Source organism: Thamnophis sirtalis, unplaced genomic scaffold, assembly GCF_051295495.1.
Source record: "Thamnophis sirtalis isolate CommonGarterSnake01/CBP01778 unplaced genomic scaffold, rThaSir2_p1.2 scaffold_1, whole genome shotgun sequence".
NCBI lineage: Eukaryota > Metazoa > Chordata > Lepidosauria > Squamata > Natricidae > Thamnophis > Thamnophis sirtalis.
Genome location: NW_028261381.1, coordinates 181779895 through 181798477, shown reverse-complemented (window position 1 = coordinate 181798477; position 18583 = coordinate 181779895). Strand labels below are relative to the sequence as shown.

At 47.2% G+C, this 18583-nt stretch overlaps 1 protein-coding gene across 1 annotated transcript in view; it reads right to left on the bottom strand.

The window, feature by feature from the left end:
• Nucleotides 1–18583, bottom strand: part of FBN3 (fibrillin 3) — a 135497-nt gene that overhangs the window by 95748 nt on the left and 21166 nt on the right. Inside the window, 3 exon segments of the mRNA XM_087705873.1 lie at nucleotides 5662–5787; nucleotides 7843–7968; nucleotides 8454–8651. Coding sequence (XP_087561999.1) covers nucleotides 5662–5787; nucleotides 7843–7968; nucleotides 8454–8651 — 450 coding nt within the window.

Here is an 18583-nt window from a genome sequence, read left to right as displayed (position 1 = left end):
GGACCCAGATTATAGCAGTAGACTTATATACCGCTTCATAGGCCTTTCAGGCCTCTCTAAGCGGTTTACAGAGAGTCAGCATATTGCCCCCAACAATCTGGGTCCTCATTTTACCCACCTCGGAAGGATGGAAGGCTGAGTCAACCCTGAGCCGGTGAGATTTGAACCGCTGACCTGCTGATCTAGCAGTAGCCTGCAGTGCTGCATTTAACCACTGCGCCACCTTGGCTCATTGTTGGGGGCAATATGCTGACTCTCTGTAAAGATTGTTGGGGGCAATATGCTGACTCTCTGTAAACCGCTTAGAGAGGCCTGAAAGGCCTATGAAGCGGTATATAAGTCTACTGCTATTGCTATTGAATCTCATCAATCAATCAATCACCCACTAAACCCATTGCATCCGCCATGCTGGCTGGGGAAGATGGGGAATGAAGTCCAATAAAGCCCAGGGAGCCTGTGGTTAAGGGACTTCCCCACGGAAAGAGGGGGAATTGAAGGCACAGGATTGCAGGGTCCCCCCTCCTCCTCCTGCGACCTTTGCTGTGGGGCAGCGGGGATAAAATAAAAATAAAATAAAATAAAGAAAAGATAAAAGGAAATAAAAAAGAAAAGAAAAGATAAGATAAAAGAAAAGATAAAAGAAAAGATAAAAGAAAAGATAAAAGAAAATAAAAAATAAAAAAAATAAAATAGAAAAAAATAAAAAAGTAAAATAAAATAAAATAAAATAAAATTTAGGCTTGGTTTTAGGAGCTTCATCACTGGAACCTTTCAAGAAGAGATTGGACGGCCATTTGTCAGAAATGGACTACATGACCTCCAAGGTCCCTTCCAACTCTATTCTATTCTATTCTATTCTATTCTATTCTATTCTCTTTTCTTTTCTATTCTTTTTTTCTTTTCTATTCTATTCCATTCCATTCTACTCTACTCTATTTCTTATTCTATTCTATTCTATTCTATTCTATTCCATTCCATTCTACTCTACTCTATTTCTTATTCCATTCCATTCTATTTAAGCAGGGTATAAGCCCCCAGCAGCTGCTTCTCCGCCCTTAAATAGTTCCTTTATATGATTTCCTGCCTGCAACGGGCGAAAATCACCCGGGGTCCATCAGTAAAGGCTCCACTCCTGTTGGAAAAATTGACTGTTTGGGGCTGTTGATAGGAGGCCTCGGGGCTCCTAATCAGGACCACAGAAAATATCTTGTGCCGGGCAAAGTGAAAGGATGCTCAGAGGCTCCCCAGGTGCTCTGCTATCCGAGGGAACAAAAGAGCCTTTCAGGATGAGAAACGTAACTCGGAAAAAGTTTTTCAAGTTGGGCCAGAAAAAATATTGTCCATCACAGCCAGCGACAGCACATTCACGGCACATGTTCGCTCCAGGGAAACGGCCGGGGGCATGACGTCGTCCGGTCGGCCACGCCAAGGCCTCCTTGGGGAGCCCTTTGGTTATTTTTAAAACACTGCCTTGCCTAATTAAATCTGCCCAGCGTTGCTAAACGTTTTGGCAGCCAGAAAAGGATTTTCAGGGTCCAGATGCTTATACGATCTGCCCCCCCCCACCCCCAATGCTCACTCCGAGATCGTAATTCTTCCTCTTCTACTCCTCCTCAGACAAAGAGAGAGAGAGAGAGGGAATGAGAGGGAAAGAAAGTGAGAAAGAGAAAAACACAAGCACGCACAGAAAATGAGAGAGAGAGAGAACGAGGGAAAAGGAAATAGAGAAGGAGGGAGGGAGAGAGAAAGAGGAAAAGAGGGAAAGAGAGGGACAAAGAAAGAGAAACAGAGAGAGAAAGAGAGAGAAAGAGAGAGGGATAAAGAAAGACAGAAAGAAAAACAGAGGGACAGTTAGAAAGAAAGAGAGAAAAAGGGAGAAGAGGGAGAGAGAAAGAGAGTGGGATAGAGAGAGAAAGGGAAAGGGAAACAGAGAGAGGGAGAAAGAAAGAGGAAAAGAGAAACAGAGAGGGACAGAGGAAGAGAGATGGAGAGAGAGGGATAAAGGAAGAGGGAAAGAAAAACAGAGAGAGACATAGAAAGAAAGAGAGAAAGAGGGAGAGAGATGGAGAGAGAAAGTAACAGAGAGAGGGATAGAGAGAAAAAAAGGGAAAGAGGGAAAGGGAAACAGAGAGAGGGAGAGAGAAAAAAGAAGAAAAGAGAAACAGAGAGAGAGAGGCATAGTGAGAAAGAAAGAAGGAGAGGGAAAGAGAAAGAGAAGAGGAAAGCAAGTTATGTATTACATTTTATTTAAATTGAATTTTAAATGTTTATCATTTTAGTGCTTCGTTGCCCATTTTATGCAACGTCTGTGGGTTCTCTTTCTGTCTTTCTCTCACTTTCTGTCTCTCTCTTTCTCTTTTTCTGTCTGTCTTTCTCTTTGTCTCTCTCTCTCTCTTTCTCTCATTTTCTGTCTCTTTTTCTGTCTGTCTTTCTCTTTCTTTTTTTCTTTCTGTCTCTCTCTCTTTCTCTCTTTTTCTGTCTCTTTCTCTTTCTGTGTCTTTCTCTCGCGTGCATGCTCTTTCTTTCTCCTTCTTTCCTTCTGTCTCCTCTCTCTTTCTTTCTCTTTCTGTCTTTTTCTCTCTCTTTCTGTTTCTCTTTATTTCTCTTTTCTCCCTCTTTCTCTCCTTCTGTTCCTCTCTCTCTTTCTTTTTCTCCCTTTCTCCTGCCTTTCTCTTTTTCTCTCGCTCTAAAGAGCTAGCAGAGCCTTGTATAAAAACACGTCTTATTTTAATCAGGATCAAACTAACCCACTTCACCTTCCTTCTTTTTACTTCTGACAAGGTCTTTAATAAGCTCCTCACCTGGTACCTGCGGGAGTTCACCGCATAAGTGGGGCATGCAGCACCCACCCACCCTTCAGGGTGACTGCAGGATCTCAGGCCAAATTGTAGACTACATGACAACTAGCCGAGGAACTAATTTTTTTCCCCAGATAAACAATGCCACCTTTCAATGATTAGATGGCCTAGACCCAAGATGGGGAACCTATTGGGAACCCATCTCCGCCGGCACGCCAGCCCTCGACTCCTGTGGCACCTGCACACACGCCAGCTCATTTCCTGCCTTCCGGAAGGCTGGGGGAGGCAGTTTTCGCCCTCCCCGGGCTCCAGGAAAGCCTCTGGAGTCTGGGGAGGGCATAAAATGGGTCCAACAGGCAAAATAGAAGTTTGGAAACGATCCATTTCCAGCCTCCGGGGAGCTCCCGTATTCGCCCTCCGCAAGCTCCGTAGGCTTTCCTGGGGTTTGGGGAGGGCAAAAACTCCCCCCCCAACACCATGGTGCATGCATGTGCGTGGGGGGCGTGGGGGCATGCACATGGGGGTCACGCACCCATGCACAGGTGGGCGGGACATGGTGAGCTGTCGCACACGCATGCCCAATTTTGGCACGCAATTACGAGAAGTTTGGGCATCCCTGTCCTAGACGTTGGCATCTGAACACGCATCCTTTTCACCTGCTGTAGGAAGTTAACACCCGTCCTTCTGCTGGGAAAACGAAATATTCTAGGAAATATTAAAAAGGCAGGAGAAAAAGTGGCCCGCAGCACTTAAGAGATAGCCAGGCCTATTCATAGGCAAATGCCCTCTCCCAAGAGCCAACAAAGGTAGGATTAGCCCTCCACCGACCTCACCACGCGGCACCTGGGAAGATGACATCACCCAGCAAGACTCAACCAAGCCTAGGACTCAGGACAGCCTAGAGAACTGCCCCTGCGTGACCCCACGGGACTCTGGCAACCAATCAGAATACAAGCTCAAATTCAAAAGGGACTCTCAGCATCTCTTCAACCTCTTCAAGGCGTGTGATGATCCTGACCGCCATTAAAACCGTCTTCCCAAGCAGCTTCCATGAATCCAGTGTCTCCCCCCCCCCCCCCGACACACACTTTGAACTGAACCCAGAAGGACGTTTCTTCCAATGCTGTTAATTCATATCTGACTGTGGTTTCAATCTGAGCAAAATGGTTGTAAGTTCCGTGCATTTTAGAGTGCATGCCCCACTTATGCAGTGAATTCCAGCCGGTGCCGGGTGAGGAGCTTATTAAATCAGTGGTTCCCAAACTTGGCAACTTTAAGACTTGTGGACTTCAACTCCCAGAATTCTCCAGCCAGCTAGCCATACCCTTACTGGGATTAGAACCTGTGCTGTATTGCATTTCAGGCAGATGTCTTAACCATTAAGCCACAAGGTTCTTCTCCTTATCAGCTGAGCCAGGGAATAGGTATGTATTTAGAGCAGTGGTTCCCAAACTTGGCAATAGCAATAGCAATAGCAGTAGACTTATATACCGCTTCATAGGCCTTTCAGGCCTCTCTAAGCGGTTTACAGAGAGTCAGCATATTGCCCCCAACAATCTGGGTCCTCATTTTACCCACCTCGGAAGGATGGAAGGCTGAGTCAACCCTGAGCCGGTGAGATTTGAACCGCTGACCTGCTGATCTAGCAGTAGCCTGCAGTGCTGCGTTTAACCACTGCGCCACCTTGGCTCTTAGACTTTAAGACTTGTGGACTTCAACTCCCAGAATTCTCCAGCAAGTTAGCCATACCCTTACTGGGATTAGAACCTGTGCTGTATTGCATTTCAGGCAGATGTCTTAACCATTAAGCCACAAGGTTCTTCTCCTTATCAGCTGAGCCAGGGAATAGGTATGTATTTAGAGCAGTGGTTCCCAAACTTGGCAACTTTAAGACTTGTGGACTTCAACTCCCAGAATTCTCCAGCCAGCAGAGCTCTGCTGGCTGGAGAATTCTGGGAGTTGAAGTCCACAAGTCTTAAAGTTGCCAAGTTTGGGAACCACTGCTCTAAATAAATACATTTATGGTTTTAAGCAGCCTGCGAAGTCTTGAACTCTGGCAGATGTTGGCTTCTGCCTCCCTCCCCCCAAAAAAGAATATTTTGCTCAATCTCAGCGGGGGAGGCTTCGTTCCCCCTTGGCTGTTAGGAGAGGGAGGGTCTCCCCCGTTGGGATCCAGACCAACAAGGCACCGTTTTAGAGTGGCTTATGGTCCTTGGATGGGGGGGGGGGAGGCGATTCCTGGCAGCCCAGCCAGAAAAATTACAAAGCAAGCGAGGAAGTCATTAGAAAAGGAATTTTCTGGTTAGGACAAGGGGGGGGGGGGGAGACAGAGAAGGCACTTAGCCAAGGCTGCATTCCAGATTACCCCCCCCCTCCATCAGCAAAGAGGAGGACAGAAGCTCCATTTGCAAAGGATTAACTGAGGCACCCTCCCCCCCCCCACAAAAAAACCTGGCTCCTTCTGCATTATTAGAACCGGACTGAGAGTTGGTAGGGACCTTGGAGGTCTTCTAGTCCAACCCCCTTCTCAAGCGGGAGATCCTATGCCAGTTCTGGTGGCAAGCTGTTCCACGGATTCATTGTTCTATCTGTCAGGAAATTCCTCCTTAGCAACCTCTGGAAACCGCGACCGTCATAAATATGAATCCGTTGCCAAGCGTCCGAATTTCAGTCACGTAACCGTGGTGATGCCACGACGGTCGTAAGTGTGAACAACAGCCAGAAGTCACTCCCCCCCCCCCCGTGGGAGCATCGTAACTTTGAAGGGTTGTAAGTCAAGGGGCTTCCTGCCCTCTGTGCCCTTGGGACTCCTTGCCACTTGGAAAAGCGGGGTCCACCTGGGCCGTGTTAGTGTCGCGCTTACCCACACAGCGGGATCCATCCGGGCTGGTCATGAACCCTCGCGGGCAGGCGCAGACGTAGCTGCCCACCGTGTTCGTACACTCGCCCCCGTTGCAGACGCCGGGCGTGCTGCTGCACTCGTCGGTATCTGGGGAGGGAGAGCGGGAGGTTAATCGGCGGCGCTTGGTGATGCCTCTGACCCCTTCAACTCAGTCCTTTCCCCCCCTCCCTCCCTCCCTCCCTCCCCAGGAAAGACTGTCTGTCTGTCCATCCATCCATCTTTCTATAGCTTATATCTATATGTATATATGTATCTCTCCCTTATCTCATCTATCTATCTATATCATCCATCTATCTATCTATCTATCTATCTATCTATCTATCTATCTATCTATCTATCTATCTATCTATCATCTATCTATCTATCTATCTATCTATCTATCTATCTTTCTTTCTATCTATCTATCTATCTATCCATCCATCCATCGATCTATCCATTATATTTATCTATAGCTTATATCTATATGTATATACGTATCTCTCCCTTATATCTCACCTATCTATCTATCTATCTATCTATCTATCTATCTATCTATCTATCTATCTATCTATCTATCTATCTTTCTTTCTTTCCTTCCTATCTATCTATCTATCTATCTATCTATCTATCTATCTATCTATCTATCTATCTATCTATCTATCTATCTATCTATCTGGGTGAAATGAGGACCCAGACTGTGGGGGCGATATGCTGACTCTGTAAACCGCTTAGAGAGGGCTGAAAGCCCTATGAAGCGGTATATAAGTCTAACTGCTATTGCTATCTATCTATCTATCTATCTATCTATCTATCTATCTATCTATCTATCTATCTATCTATCTATCATCTATCTATCTATCTATCTATCTTTCTTTCTATCTATCTATCTATCCATCCATCCATCGATCTATCCATTATATTTATCTATAGCTTATATCTATATGTATATACGTATCTCTCCCTTATATCTCACCTATCTATCTATCTATCTATCTATCTATCTATCTATCTATCTATCTATCTATCTATCTATCTATCTATCTATCTATCATCTATCTATCTATCTATCTATCTATCTTTCTTTCTTTCTTTCTTTCCTTTCTTTCTATCTATCTATCTATCTATCTATCATCTATCTATCTATCTATCTTTCTTTCTTTCTATCTATCTATCCATCCATCCATCGATCTATCCATTATATTTATCTATAGCTTATATCTATATGTATATACGTATCTCTCCCTTATATCTCACCTATCTATCTATCATCTATCTATCTATCTATCTATCTATCTATCTATCTATCTATCTATCTATCTATCTATCTATCTATCAATCATCTATCTATCTTTCTTTCTTTCTTTCTTTTCTTTCTATGTATCTATCTATCCATGCAACCATTGTATTTATCTATAGCATATTTATATGTATATGTGTATCTCTCCCTTATATCTCATTCATCTCTCTCTCTCTCTCTCTTTCTTTTCTTTCTATGTATCTATCTATCCATCCATCCATCCATCCATTATATCTATCTATAGATTATATCTATATGTATATGTATCTCTCTCTCTTTCTATCTTTATATATCTATATTTAGAGATTATATCTATATCGTTATATTTATATATAATTATATCTATAGATTATATGTTTACGTATGTGTCTCTATCTGTATCTATATTTATAGATTATATCTATATATTTATATCTATATATCTATAGATTATAGATTATGTACACAGACATAGATATATATGCTGTCTCACTCTCTCTATCAGGGAGAGTTAGCTGGACATTGGAGGTCTTCTAGTCCAACCCCCTGCTCAAACAGGGGACCCTATGCCATTTCAGACAGATATTTGACCAATCTCTTCTTAAAAACCTCCAGGGATGGAGCACCCACAACTTCTGGTGGCCAGCAGTTCCACTGGTGAATTGCCCTCACTGTCAGGAAGTTTCTCCTTAGTTCCAGGTTGCTTCTCTCCTTGATGAGTTTCCACCTGTTGTTTCTCACCCTCTCCAACCATCTTCGGAGCTCCGGCCTCTTTGGTACCCCCAGGGCACCCCAGGGTCCCTCTGGGCAGCCAGACAAGAGTCCCTTGGCACCCTCCACACCCCTCCCCCCTCCCCCCTTCCCCAAGACCACCTGAGCCTCCTCACCTTCGCACTTGTGGTTGATCTCGCTCTGCTTGTGACCCGCCGGGCACTTGCATTCGTAGGAGCCCACGGTGTTGAGACAGTTCCCCCCTTGGCACAATCCGGGGATGGCCTGGCACTCGTCCACATCTGCAGGGAGAGAATAAGGACCCCCAGCACTGAGTGAGCCCACCTCCCCCCAGGAGAGGAGAGGAAAGGGCCTCCGAAGGCCATCACGCTTTCCAGAAGCTCTCCCACCCTTTCCACCCTGAGCTACGCGGGATTCTCCCTTACAGCCAGTCCTCGACTCACAGCCACAATCGAGCCACGGATTTCCGTGGCTAAGCAACACAGTTGCGAAGTGAATTCGACCTGGTTTCACGAACTTTCTCACCACCGTCGTTAAAAGGACTATTGTAGGTGTTAAATTAGGAACAGGGTCGTTAAGCGAATCCGGTTTTCCCGTGGACTTTGCTCGTCGGACGGTGGCAAAAAGGGATCCCGGAACACGCCCTACGTGGTCACTAAGCCACCGATTGTAAGCCGTACCATTGTGGTCGCCATATTGATTTTTTGGGGACCGGGCGCTGTGGAGAAAACCCGGCTGGCTCACTCCCCCCAAACACCCCACAGACCTTGGCAGGCTCCGGTACGGATGTTGGGAATGAATCCGCGGCGGCAAGGGTGGGGCTGGGCCGGACACATCTCGCAGGGGTGGCCCCAGGCGCGGCCGATGGTGGCGCAGCACATGGTTTTGGTGCAGACGATGCCGCTCAGCTGGCCTTGGCACATCTGCTTGTTCACCTGGCTGAAGCAGGGGCCCGTGCGGTAATCTAGGGAAGAACGGAGAACGGTGGTGAGTGCCGAGCCAGAAATGGAGGAGGTCTCTTGGATGAGCAGGAAAGACCCCCCCCCTGCCCCGAGGAAGGGTGCAAAAGGCAGCTTCCATTCTTCATGATTCATGTACGTCTCACGCCACAGTCTATGGGCTGCCAGGTTTTGGTGAGCAATTTTGCTACGCGGAGAAGCTATTTTACCAACAGTTCTCTGTTCCTGGACAAATGTTGGCTTGTTGTCGGTCAGTGGGGCTAAGAGTTGAGGGGTGGGTGGGTTGAAGCACTCAGAAAGAGGGTCTTCTCAAGGCCCCTTGAATCAGTGGAACGACTTGCCTCCAGAAGTTGTGGATGCCCCAACACTGGACATTTTCAAGAAGAGATTGGACAAACATTTGTGTCAGGGTCCCAACTAGCGCTCAAAATTAATTCAGAGTCCGAGGCAAAGGATTCCTCAAAGTTCCAATTTATGAAGAGAGCCACGTTGGCACAGCTAGGAAAACCCGAATCCGAAGGCTTCCCGGTTTTCCCCACCCAGTTGAAAGTTCAAGATCTCCCCCCCCCCACATACACACACCCACAAGTCCACCCCATGGTCCCATCTCCCACTGCCACACTGGCAGCTTCCACCCATCCAGTTCCGGTCAGGTGCAGAGACGCAGAGACAAAGGATGACCTTGGATTTCTAGAAAGAATGTTGTTATGGCTACATGGCATCTAACTCCGTACAATCCCATTTTCCCACCATAGAAAAGGCATGGTAGAAGACTAGAAAGTGTGCCAGGCCAAAGACCCACAAGAAAAGATGGCTGTAGGCCTGACAGTAAGGCAGTGTGGGCGAACCTTTTCAGCACCAAGTGCCAAAATGATAGCGTGCGCATGGGTGGCTGGAAGAACAGCTCCCTGGCACAGACACATGGGAGAGCCGGAAACCGGAGAAGCAGTTCCCCAGTGCGCATATGCGCATGCCGGAAACGGAAAGCTCAACATGTCCGTGCCGGGGAACTGCTTTTCCGGGTTCTGGTGCTCCGTGCGCTCAAAGACCAGCTGACTGGCACACATGTGCATGCTGGAACATGGAAGAGCAAGGGGTGATGGCTGGTGGGCACAGTTCACCCTCACAGGTCTAGGGCTTCATGCCTAAGCAGGGGGTTGGACTAGAAGACCTCCAAGGTCCCTTCCAACACTGTAATTCTGTTATACTGTAAATGCGTTTTCTGTCTTTGAGGGCTTTCAGGAATATTAAAATAGGGGAAACTAGTTTTATCTTTATTTCTTATTTGATTTGCAGGAGAACCCACTCTGGGCAACAAAGGAATTACTTAAAATGAGTTAAAAAAAAGCATCCAGCAAAAAGATGAAGAGAGAGGAAAGAGAGGAAGAGGTAGACAAGAAAGGAGGAAGAAGAGAAAAAGGAAGAGAAGGGAAGAAGAGGATTGGAGGAAAAGAGGGAGAGGGAGAAGAGAGGGAATGAAGGAGAAAAAGAGAAAGAAAAAGAGGGATGTAGAGGTGAAGAGGAGGGGAGGAAGAAGAGAAGAAGAAGAAAAGGGAGGGAAGGAAGAGGGGAAAAAGGTGGAAAGGAAGAGGGAGAGGAGTGGAAGAGGGAAAGGGAGGAGAGAGGAAGTGAAAAAGAAAAAGAGCAGAAAAAGAGGAGGAGGAAAAGAGGAAGAGAGGGAGAGAAAATAGGAAGAGAGAGAAGAGGAAAAGTGGAAAGGAAGCGGAGGGAGGGAGAAGAAAGGGGAGAAGAAGAGGAAGAAAATAAGGAGAGGAAGAAAGAGTAGAAGAAAAGAAAGACGAACAGAAGAGGAAAAGATGGAGGGAGAGGGAGGAAGAGGAAGAAAAGCAGGAGGAAGAGAAGGGAAAGAGAGGAAGAGGTAGACAAGAAAGGAGGAAGAAGAGAAAAAGGAAGAGAAGGAAAGAAGAGGATTGGAGGAAAAGAGGGAGAGGGAGAAGAGAGGGAATGAAGAAGAAAAAGAGAAAGAAAAAGAGGGATGTAGAGGTGAAGAGGAGGGGAGGAAGAGGAGAAGAAGGAGGAGAAAAGGGAGGGAAAGAAGAGGGGGAAAAGGTGGAAAGGAAGAGGGAGAGGAGTGGAAGAGGGAAAGGGACAAGAGAGGAAGTGAAAGAGAAAAAGAGCAGAAAAAGAGGAGGAGGAAAAGAGGAAGAGAGGGAGAGAAAATAGGAAGAGAGAGAAGAGGAAAAGTGGAAAGGAAGCGGAAGGAGGAAAAAGAAGGGGAGAAGAAGAGGAAGAAAATAAGGAGAGGAAGAAAGAGGTAGAAGAAGAGAAGAAAGACAAACAGAAGAGGAAAAGATGGAGGGAGGGAGAGAGAAAGAGAGAGAGAGAGAGAGGAATAGCAATAGCAATAGCAATAGCAGTAGACTTCTATACCGCTTCATAGGGCTTTCAGGCCTCTCTAAGCGGTTTACAGAGAGTCAGCATATTGCCCCCAACAATCTGGGTCCTCATTTTACCCACCTCGGAAGGATGGAAGGCTGAGTCAACCCTGAAGAAGGAAGGAAGAAAAACAGGAGGAAGAGAAGGGAAAGAGGAGTTGGTGAGTGGGTGACAAAACAATTTCTAGAAAGGTAAACGTATTGATGTAGATTTTATACCACCTGAAAAAACGACAGCCCCCACCCCACTAAAGGGGAGTCCGAAAGAACATTTGGGGGTCACCCCTCAGTCCCGTCCCCCCATTTTGCAGCTGGACAATCTCCCTGCCAGCCCTTGGGGAGGGGCCACATTTTCGAACTCTGGAAAGAGCCTCACGAAGGGGTTTCCCCCCCCCTCCCTTCACCTCCCCCCTCCCCACGGGATCCAGTCAGCGGGGGAACCCACTGAGATTTCCTGCCTTTGGAACTGGACGGACCCCAGGGGAGAAGCCCACCCACCCAGCCCAACCATCTGCAAAGGGGGGGCGGGGGTCCTGGAGGACAGGAGAGGCATTGTCAGGGCGGGGAAAACATCTTTTCTTCATTTCCTGGCCTCCGCTGCCGTCTGCCTTTCCCACGTTGGTTTTAGCTGCCGGTCTAAGGCTGCAGGGGTGGGCAGCTGGCAGGAATTTGGGGGGGGGGTGTCCTCCTGAATGGTGTGATGGCCTAGAGGTGGAGCTCTCGCCTCACAATCAGCAGGCTGTGGGTTCAATGCTGGATAGAGGCAGATATTCCTCTCTCTGGGCACACTGAGAATATATATCTGCCGAATAAAATTCCTCATTGGCGACAATAAAGGCATCCGGCCATTAAAACACTATTCATGCCTTTTATTAGGAAAAAACGGGGCCGTTTTTGGGAGGTTTGCAGAGTGCAAAAACTTTTTTTTTTCCCTTTTGGAAAGCTCTTTAACTGATTGATGAGAATTACGTGGATCAAATGCTGTGCCAGCAGGAACAAAGTCTTAGGTGCTGCAGATTGTCAGCGATTTCCTTCTCCAGCACATGGATAAAATACACCTGTAAACATCTACATACCTACCTACTCTCTTTCTCTCTCCCTACCTATCTACCGTATTTCTCTCTCTCTCTCTATTTCTCTCTCTCTCTATCTCTTTATCTACCCACCTACCTAAGTATTCTCTCTCTCTCTCTCCCTATCTACTGTATTTCTCTCTCTCTCTTTCTCTCTATCCCTCTACCTACCTACCTACCTACCTACCTACCTACTATATTTCTCTCTCTCTCTATTTCTCTCTCTCTCTATCCCTTTATCTACCTACCTAACTATTCTCTCTCTCTCTATTTCTCTTTCTCTATCGCTTTATCTACCTACCTACCTAACTATTCTCTCTCTCTCCCTACTTATCTACTGTATTTCTCTCTCTCTTTCTCTCTCCCTATCCCTCTACCTACCTACCTATCTACAGACTTTCTCTACCTACCTACCTACCTACCTACCTACCATATTTCTCTCTCTATATATTTCTCTCTCTCTCTATCACTTTATCTACCTACCTACTTAACTATTCTCTCTCTCCCTACCTATCTACCGTATTTCTCTCTCTCTCTCTATTTCTCTCTCTCTCTATCTCTTTAGCTACCCACCTACCTAAGTATTCTCTCTCTCTCTCCCTATCTACTGTATTTCTCTCTCTCTTTCTCTCTATCCCTCTACCTACCTACCTAGCTACCTAGCTACCTACCTACTGTATTTCTCTCTCTCTCTATTTCTCTCTCTCTATCCCTTTATCTACCTACCTACCTACCTAACTATTCTCTCTCTCTCTATTTCTCTCTTTATCTATCGCTTTATCTACCTACCTACCTAACTATTCTCTCTCTCTCCCTACCTATCTACTGCATTTCTCTCTCTCTTTCTCTCTCCCTATCCCCCTACCTACCTACCTATCTACACACTTTCTCTCCCTCCCTCCCTACTGTATTTCTCTATCTATCCCTATTTTTCTCTCTCTCTATCCCTTTATCTACCTACCTACCTACCTTATCTCTCTCCCTACCTACCTACTATATTTCTCTCTCTTTCTCTCCCTCTCTCTCCCTCTATTTATCTACCTACTTTTTTTAAAATTTGCCTCTTCAAAACCTTGGTGCGTCTTATATTCCGGTGCATCTTATACTCCGAAAAATACGGTACATGCACACTTCAAACCCAAGAATACACAAAGACAGAAGCAAGGAATAAACACAAGGCACAAACTGAGCAACATGGTACATGCACAGTGGGTGGCTTCCAGATCCCATTGCAACTGATACGGTGCAACAGGGCCGGGCGTCACCACATGAATGATTGCAGCGTGCGCATGTGTACTTACCACCCGCGATGCTCCAGCTGCTCGGTGGAGCATCGTGAAGGCATCGTATGCTCTGTGCACCTGCGCGTAAGCCTCAAAAACTTCAAATACCGGTAAGGAGTGCGGGGTTCACTGACAAAACCGCGAAGCCCTTTTCCGCGCCGACATAAGGGCCAAGGTGGCGCAGTGGTTAAATGCAGCACTGCAGGCTACTGCTAGATCAGCAGTTCAGCGGTTCAAATCTCACCGGCTCAGGGTTGACTCAGCCTTCCATCCTTCCGAGGTGGGTAAAATGAGGACCCAGATTGTTGGGGGCAATATGCTGACTCTGTAAACCGCTTAGAGAGGCCTGAAAGGCCTATGAAGCGGTATATAAGTCTACTGCTATTGCTATTGCTATTGCTATAACTGCGGAGGGCAAATCCGCGCCATCCGAAGCCGCTCAGCAAAATGCTTTTACTAGAATTCAAAACCTAACCCTAACCCTTACCCTTACCTTAACTTAAATCGGCTTTCTGTCGCCGCGCTGTTGTCGCCGTGGTGATGACGTCGCGGTTTTAGCAATGCGTTTTGGCGGCGCGCTTTTGTCGTGCGTGCTTTTGTCGGGTCACGGGAGTGCGGGCGGGTGGGCAGCCCCTCCAGAGCACTGTACAGGAACAGTACCTGGTGGTCCCGGCAGGTACCGGTATGCCCGTACTGGGGCATAAGCGGTCGTAACCCACCACTGTACATTGCAGCCCAATGCAGTGAGCTGTGTACATTGGGAAAACAACACAGCCATTTCTCCAACGGATGGCACACCCTGGCAGAACCAACACACGACTCCCCTTGAGGCATTACAGGGTCATTAGAAGGCACAATGAACGCTTGTTCAGTGAAGGATTATGTTTTATTTATTTTATATTTATTTATTTTTCATGCTTCTAGAGTCCATCCATCTCCCTCAAGAAGGGGCTCTGGGTATTTCAGCACCCCTGGCCATAATTTACAATTTTTGACAAAAACGTCCCGTAACAAACAATGGGTTGACTTAACCGCTGCATTCGCTTAATGACAGGCGTTTTAAAAAGAGGTTTGCAAATTTTGTTGTCAGTCAGTACATTTATGACTGCTGTGACTTGCGACCGTAAGGGGCAGGCTCCATTAGGGTTGCAATTTGAGGACTGCCAGTAACAATGCATGGAAGAGACGTTAAGTGCTCTTAGTTCAGCCCCACTCAACCTTCTACTACTCTCTTTGGGAACGCTAGACTCTACGTCCCATAACTCTCAGCGGGAATCCCAGGCACGGAAGTCTCCCAATATCCCTTTTTCTCACTTCTAGACACTCTTCACAGAATAACAGAGTTGGAAGGGGCCTCCGAGGTCTTCTAGTCCAATCCCTGCACCCACAACTTCTGGTGGCAAGCTGTTCCACTGGTTAATTGTCCTCACTATCAGGAAATTCCGCCCATCTTGAAGTGTGCTTAATTCCCCATCCTGGCTGGGGAATTCTGGGATTTGAAGTTCCCCCTCTTGAAGTGTGCTTAATTCCCCATCCCGGCTGAGGGATTCTGGGAGTTGAAGTCCCCCTTCTTGAAGTGGGTTTAATTCCCCATCCTGGCTGGGGAATTCTGGGAGTTGAAGTCCCCCTTCTTGAAGTGGGTTTAATTCCCCATCCCGGCTGGGGGATTCTGGGAGTTGAAGTCCCCCTTCTTGAAGTGGGTTTAATTCCCCATCCCAGCTGAGGGATTCTGGGAGTTGAAGTTCCCCCTTCTTGAAGTGGGTTTAATTCCCCATCCTGGCTGGGGGATTCTGGGAGTTGAAGTCCCCCTTCTTGAAGTGGGTTTAATTCCCCATCCTGGCTGGGGGATTCTGGGAGTTGAAGTCCCCCTTCTTGAAGTGTGCTTAATTCCCCATCCTGGCTGGGGGATTCTGGGAGTTGAAGTCCCCCTTCTTGAAGTGGGTTTAATTCCCCATCCTGGCTGGGGAATTCTGGGAGTTGAAGTTCCCCCTCTTAAAGTGTGCTTAATTCCACATCCTGGCTGGGGAATTCTGGGAGTCGAAGTCCCCCTTCTTGAAATGGGTTTAATTCCCCATCCCGGCTGGGGGATTCTGGGAGTTGAAGTCCCCCTCTTGAAGTGTGCTCAATCCCCCATCCTGGCTGGGGAATCCTGGGAGTTGAAGTCCACCCCTCTTAAAATTACCCTGGTTGAGAAATCCCACCCTGGAGACTGGACAGGACCTTCAAGGACAAACTTCCGGAAAGGAGCCAGACACACATACCACCCCCCCTTTTTTTTTCCTTTTCAAACCCTGCTCCCAAAATAGACTTGGGCAGGGGTGGGTGGGGGGGGGAAGGCTGAGAAATGGACAAAAATAGATTTCCTGATTTAAGTTCCCAGCAAGAGACAGAGAATAGCCAAAGCTATCTGGAGTGCCCAGGCTGGCGGGGAAGGGGGGGGGAATGCAAGCTGGTGGAGGGCCAGAGCACATCTGGATCCAATTGGAAGAGGTCAGGTGATCCAAAGATTTAGTGAGGCTGCAATCAAATTTTATTAAGGCTCAGACATGGGATTATGCCCCCCCCTCATTACAAGAGAAAGCCCCCCCCCCCAACGGTTGGCTTGCTCCTGTCCCAAAACACAATTCTAACGCACCCGGTAACCCATTTGTACTTTTTCTTCCCAAAGGAAGTCCACCCATGGCCGACCTCCATGAGGACTAGAACCTTAGCCATGATTTTAAGGAAACGCCTTCTAGCTCAACTGCCGGAGTAACAAGGGGGGGAGGGGTTTCTTTTGCCTTGCAAGGCATGACTTGGTGAGTGTCCATAGTCACAGCAGCATGGTGGGGTTGGGGAAGAGAGGCCGAAGACTGCTCCTCACACATACGACAGTGGCAGCGTCCTTAGAGTCATAAATATGAGTCATTTGCCAAGCGTCTGAATTCTGATCAGGTGACCCTGGGGAACGGTGTGACGGTTCTCAAGTGTGAAATACGGTCATTTGTTACTTTTTCAGTGTCTTCCCTGCAGCGGGAGACCACCATGAATTGTGGGGATGAATGAATGAAGCAGGGAAAAAGAAAGTAGCTGTTGTATCTCTTCAAGGTGGTGCCTCAAGGTCACCCAGATGGGAGGAGGAGGGGGCTGCATATACCAAGCTGCAGCTCAGACTGACCACTAGGAAAACATCTGGCCTAAACCATGGCAGCCTCCCCAAAAATGTGGGGAGAAGGGATGGGAAGGTAGGAAGGAATAGCAATAGCAATAGCAGTAGACTTATATACCGCTTCATAGGCCTTTCAGCCCTCTCTAAGCGGTTTACAGAGAGTCAGCATATTGCCCCCAACAATCTGGGTCCTCATTTTACCCACCTCGGAAGGATGGAAGGCTGAGTCAACCCTGAGCCGGTGAGATTTGAACCGCTGACCTGCTGATCTAGCAGTAGCCTGCAGTGCTGCATTTAACCACTGCGCCACCTTGGCTCAGGGGGGGGACGACAGGAACTGCGTTATCATACGGAGACAATGGTTGAAATAACAGGTGATGGAAGGGGAAATGTTGTCACATAACTCCTTGTGTAGGTGTGGCGGTCACCCATGGCCCAGTGCATAACAGGGCATGCGCAGCCACGCTGAACCACATAGGAAAAAACAAACTCCTAAAGTACAGAACATCCTGATAGTACTCCATAACATCCTGATAGTGCATAACACAACATCCTGATAGTTCACTCTAGATGTGCCTTACCCAACGACGCCCAAGATTTGACCATATATAGACAGAACTTCCCTGAGCAGTAGATTAGCAATTGTAGTTTGACAGGCTGTCTTAAATCACATGCTGATTGCTCCTCCTGCCTTTGTCCTATCTCAATAAAAGGGGCTTCCAGACCCCAATCTGGGTCGTCCCATCCCGAGAAAGCTCATGTCCGTGTCTTTTCTCAACATTGGCCTCATGGGGCGACCCACGGGTACTTCACAGGGAAATGCCAAAGAAGCACCAAAACCAGATTTGCGTGGGGAATTCTCAGATCTGGCCTTGCTGTGCTGTAATCACTTGGCTTCAACAGTCTTTCTTTTCCGACTATACAAGCTGGGACCGGCCTGACACTTAGGGATTTTGGCGTGTGATTTTCAGTTCTGGCTTCCGCTACTGCAACTCCGGTAGTCCTCAACTTAAGACCACAGCAGAGCCCCAAATTTCTGTTCTTAAGTGAGACATTTGTTCAGTGAGTTTTCCCCATTTTACGACCTTTCGTGCCGCCGTTCTTAAGCGAATCCCTGTTAGCGACGTGGCTGTTCATTGAATCTGGCTTCCCCCTTGACTGGGCTTGTCAGAAAGTCACAAAAACGTGACGCCCGCCCCTCCCCGCATCAGGACGCTATGACCGTCGTAAGGATGAACCGCTTGCCAAGGGCCTGAATTTTGATCACTCGAGCATGGGGATGCCACAAAGGTCGTAACTGTGGAAAACGGTCATCAGTCACATTTTAAAGTGATGTGATCACTTTGAATGGTCGCTAAATGAACTGTTGTAAGTCGAGGACTAATAATAATCTATACTTTGTCTCATAAACTGTACCTTTCTCAACAAACGGAGCCAAGGATCGTTTTTATTTAGAGGTTCAAGATGTGGCAGGCTTGAGAGTTGTAACTTCAAGCAGCCACTCAAAAGAACGGTTGTAAGTCAAGGACTGACTGCACCTGTGTGGAAGCAACGCAACCCTGAAGCTGACCTGACCGAAGCCGTTTTGTCGCTTCAGTGTTGCCACACTGGAGCTGAGGGGTAGGGAGGTGGGGAACAGAGACAGCCGGGGTTTTTGTAGCCAAAATAAAATATTTTCTCTTGGGAACCAAGGACATTCCCACTAGTGGCCAGAGAGAGGAGGAATGAAGTTACCAGGCAACCAGATGGTACCTTGATTGGACCATGTGACTGATTGGTTGGAGTGGGGGGGGCGTTTACTTTTAATTACCGTATTTTTCGGATTATAAGATGCACCTGACTATAAGGTGCACCTAAATTTAGAAGAATGGATTTGGATTTGGATTTATTCGATTTGTATGCCGCCCTATTCCCAGAGGGACTCAGGGCGGCTGAACAAAAGCCAAGGGGAGGGGAACAAATACAAAAAGTAAGACAAAAACAAGACAACAATACAAAACAATTTTAAAACACAACAAGCACAACCACATTCGAGAA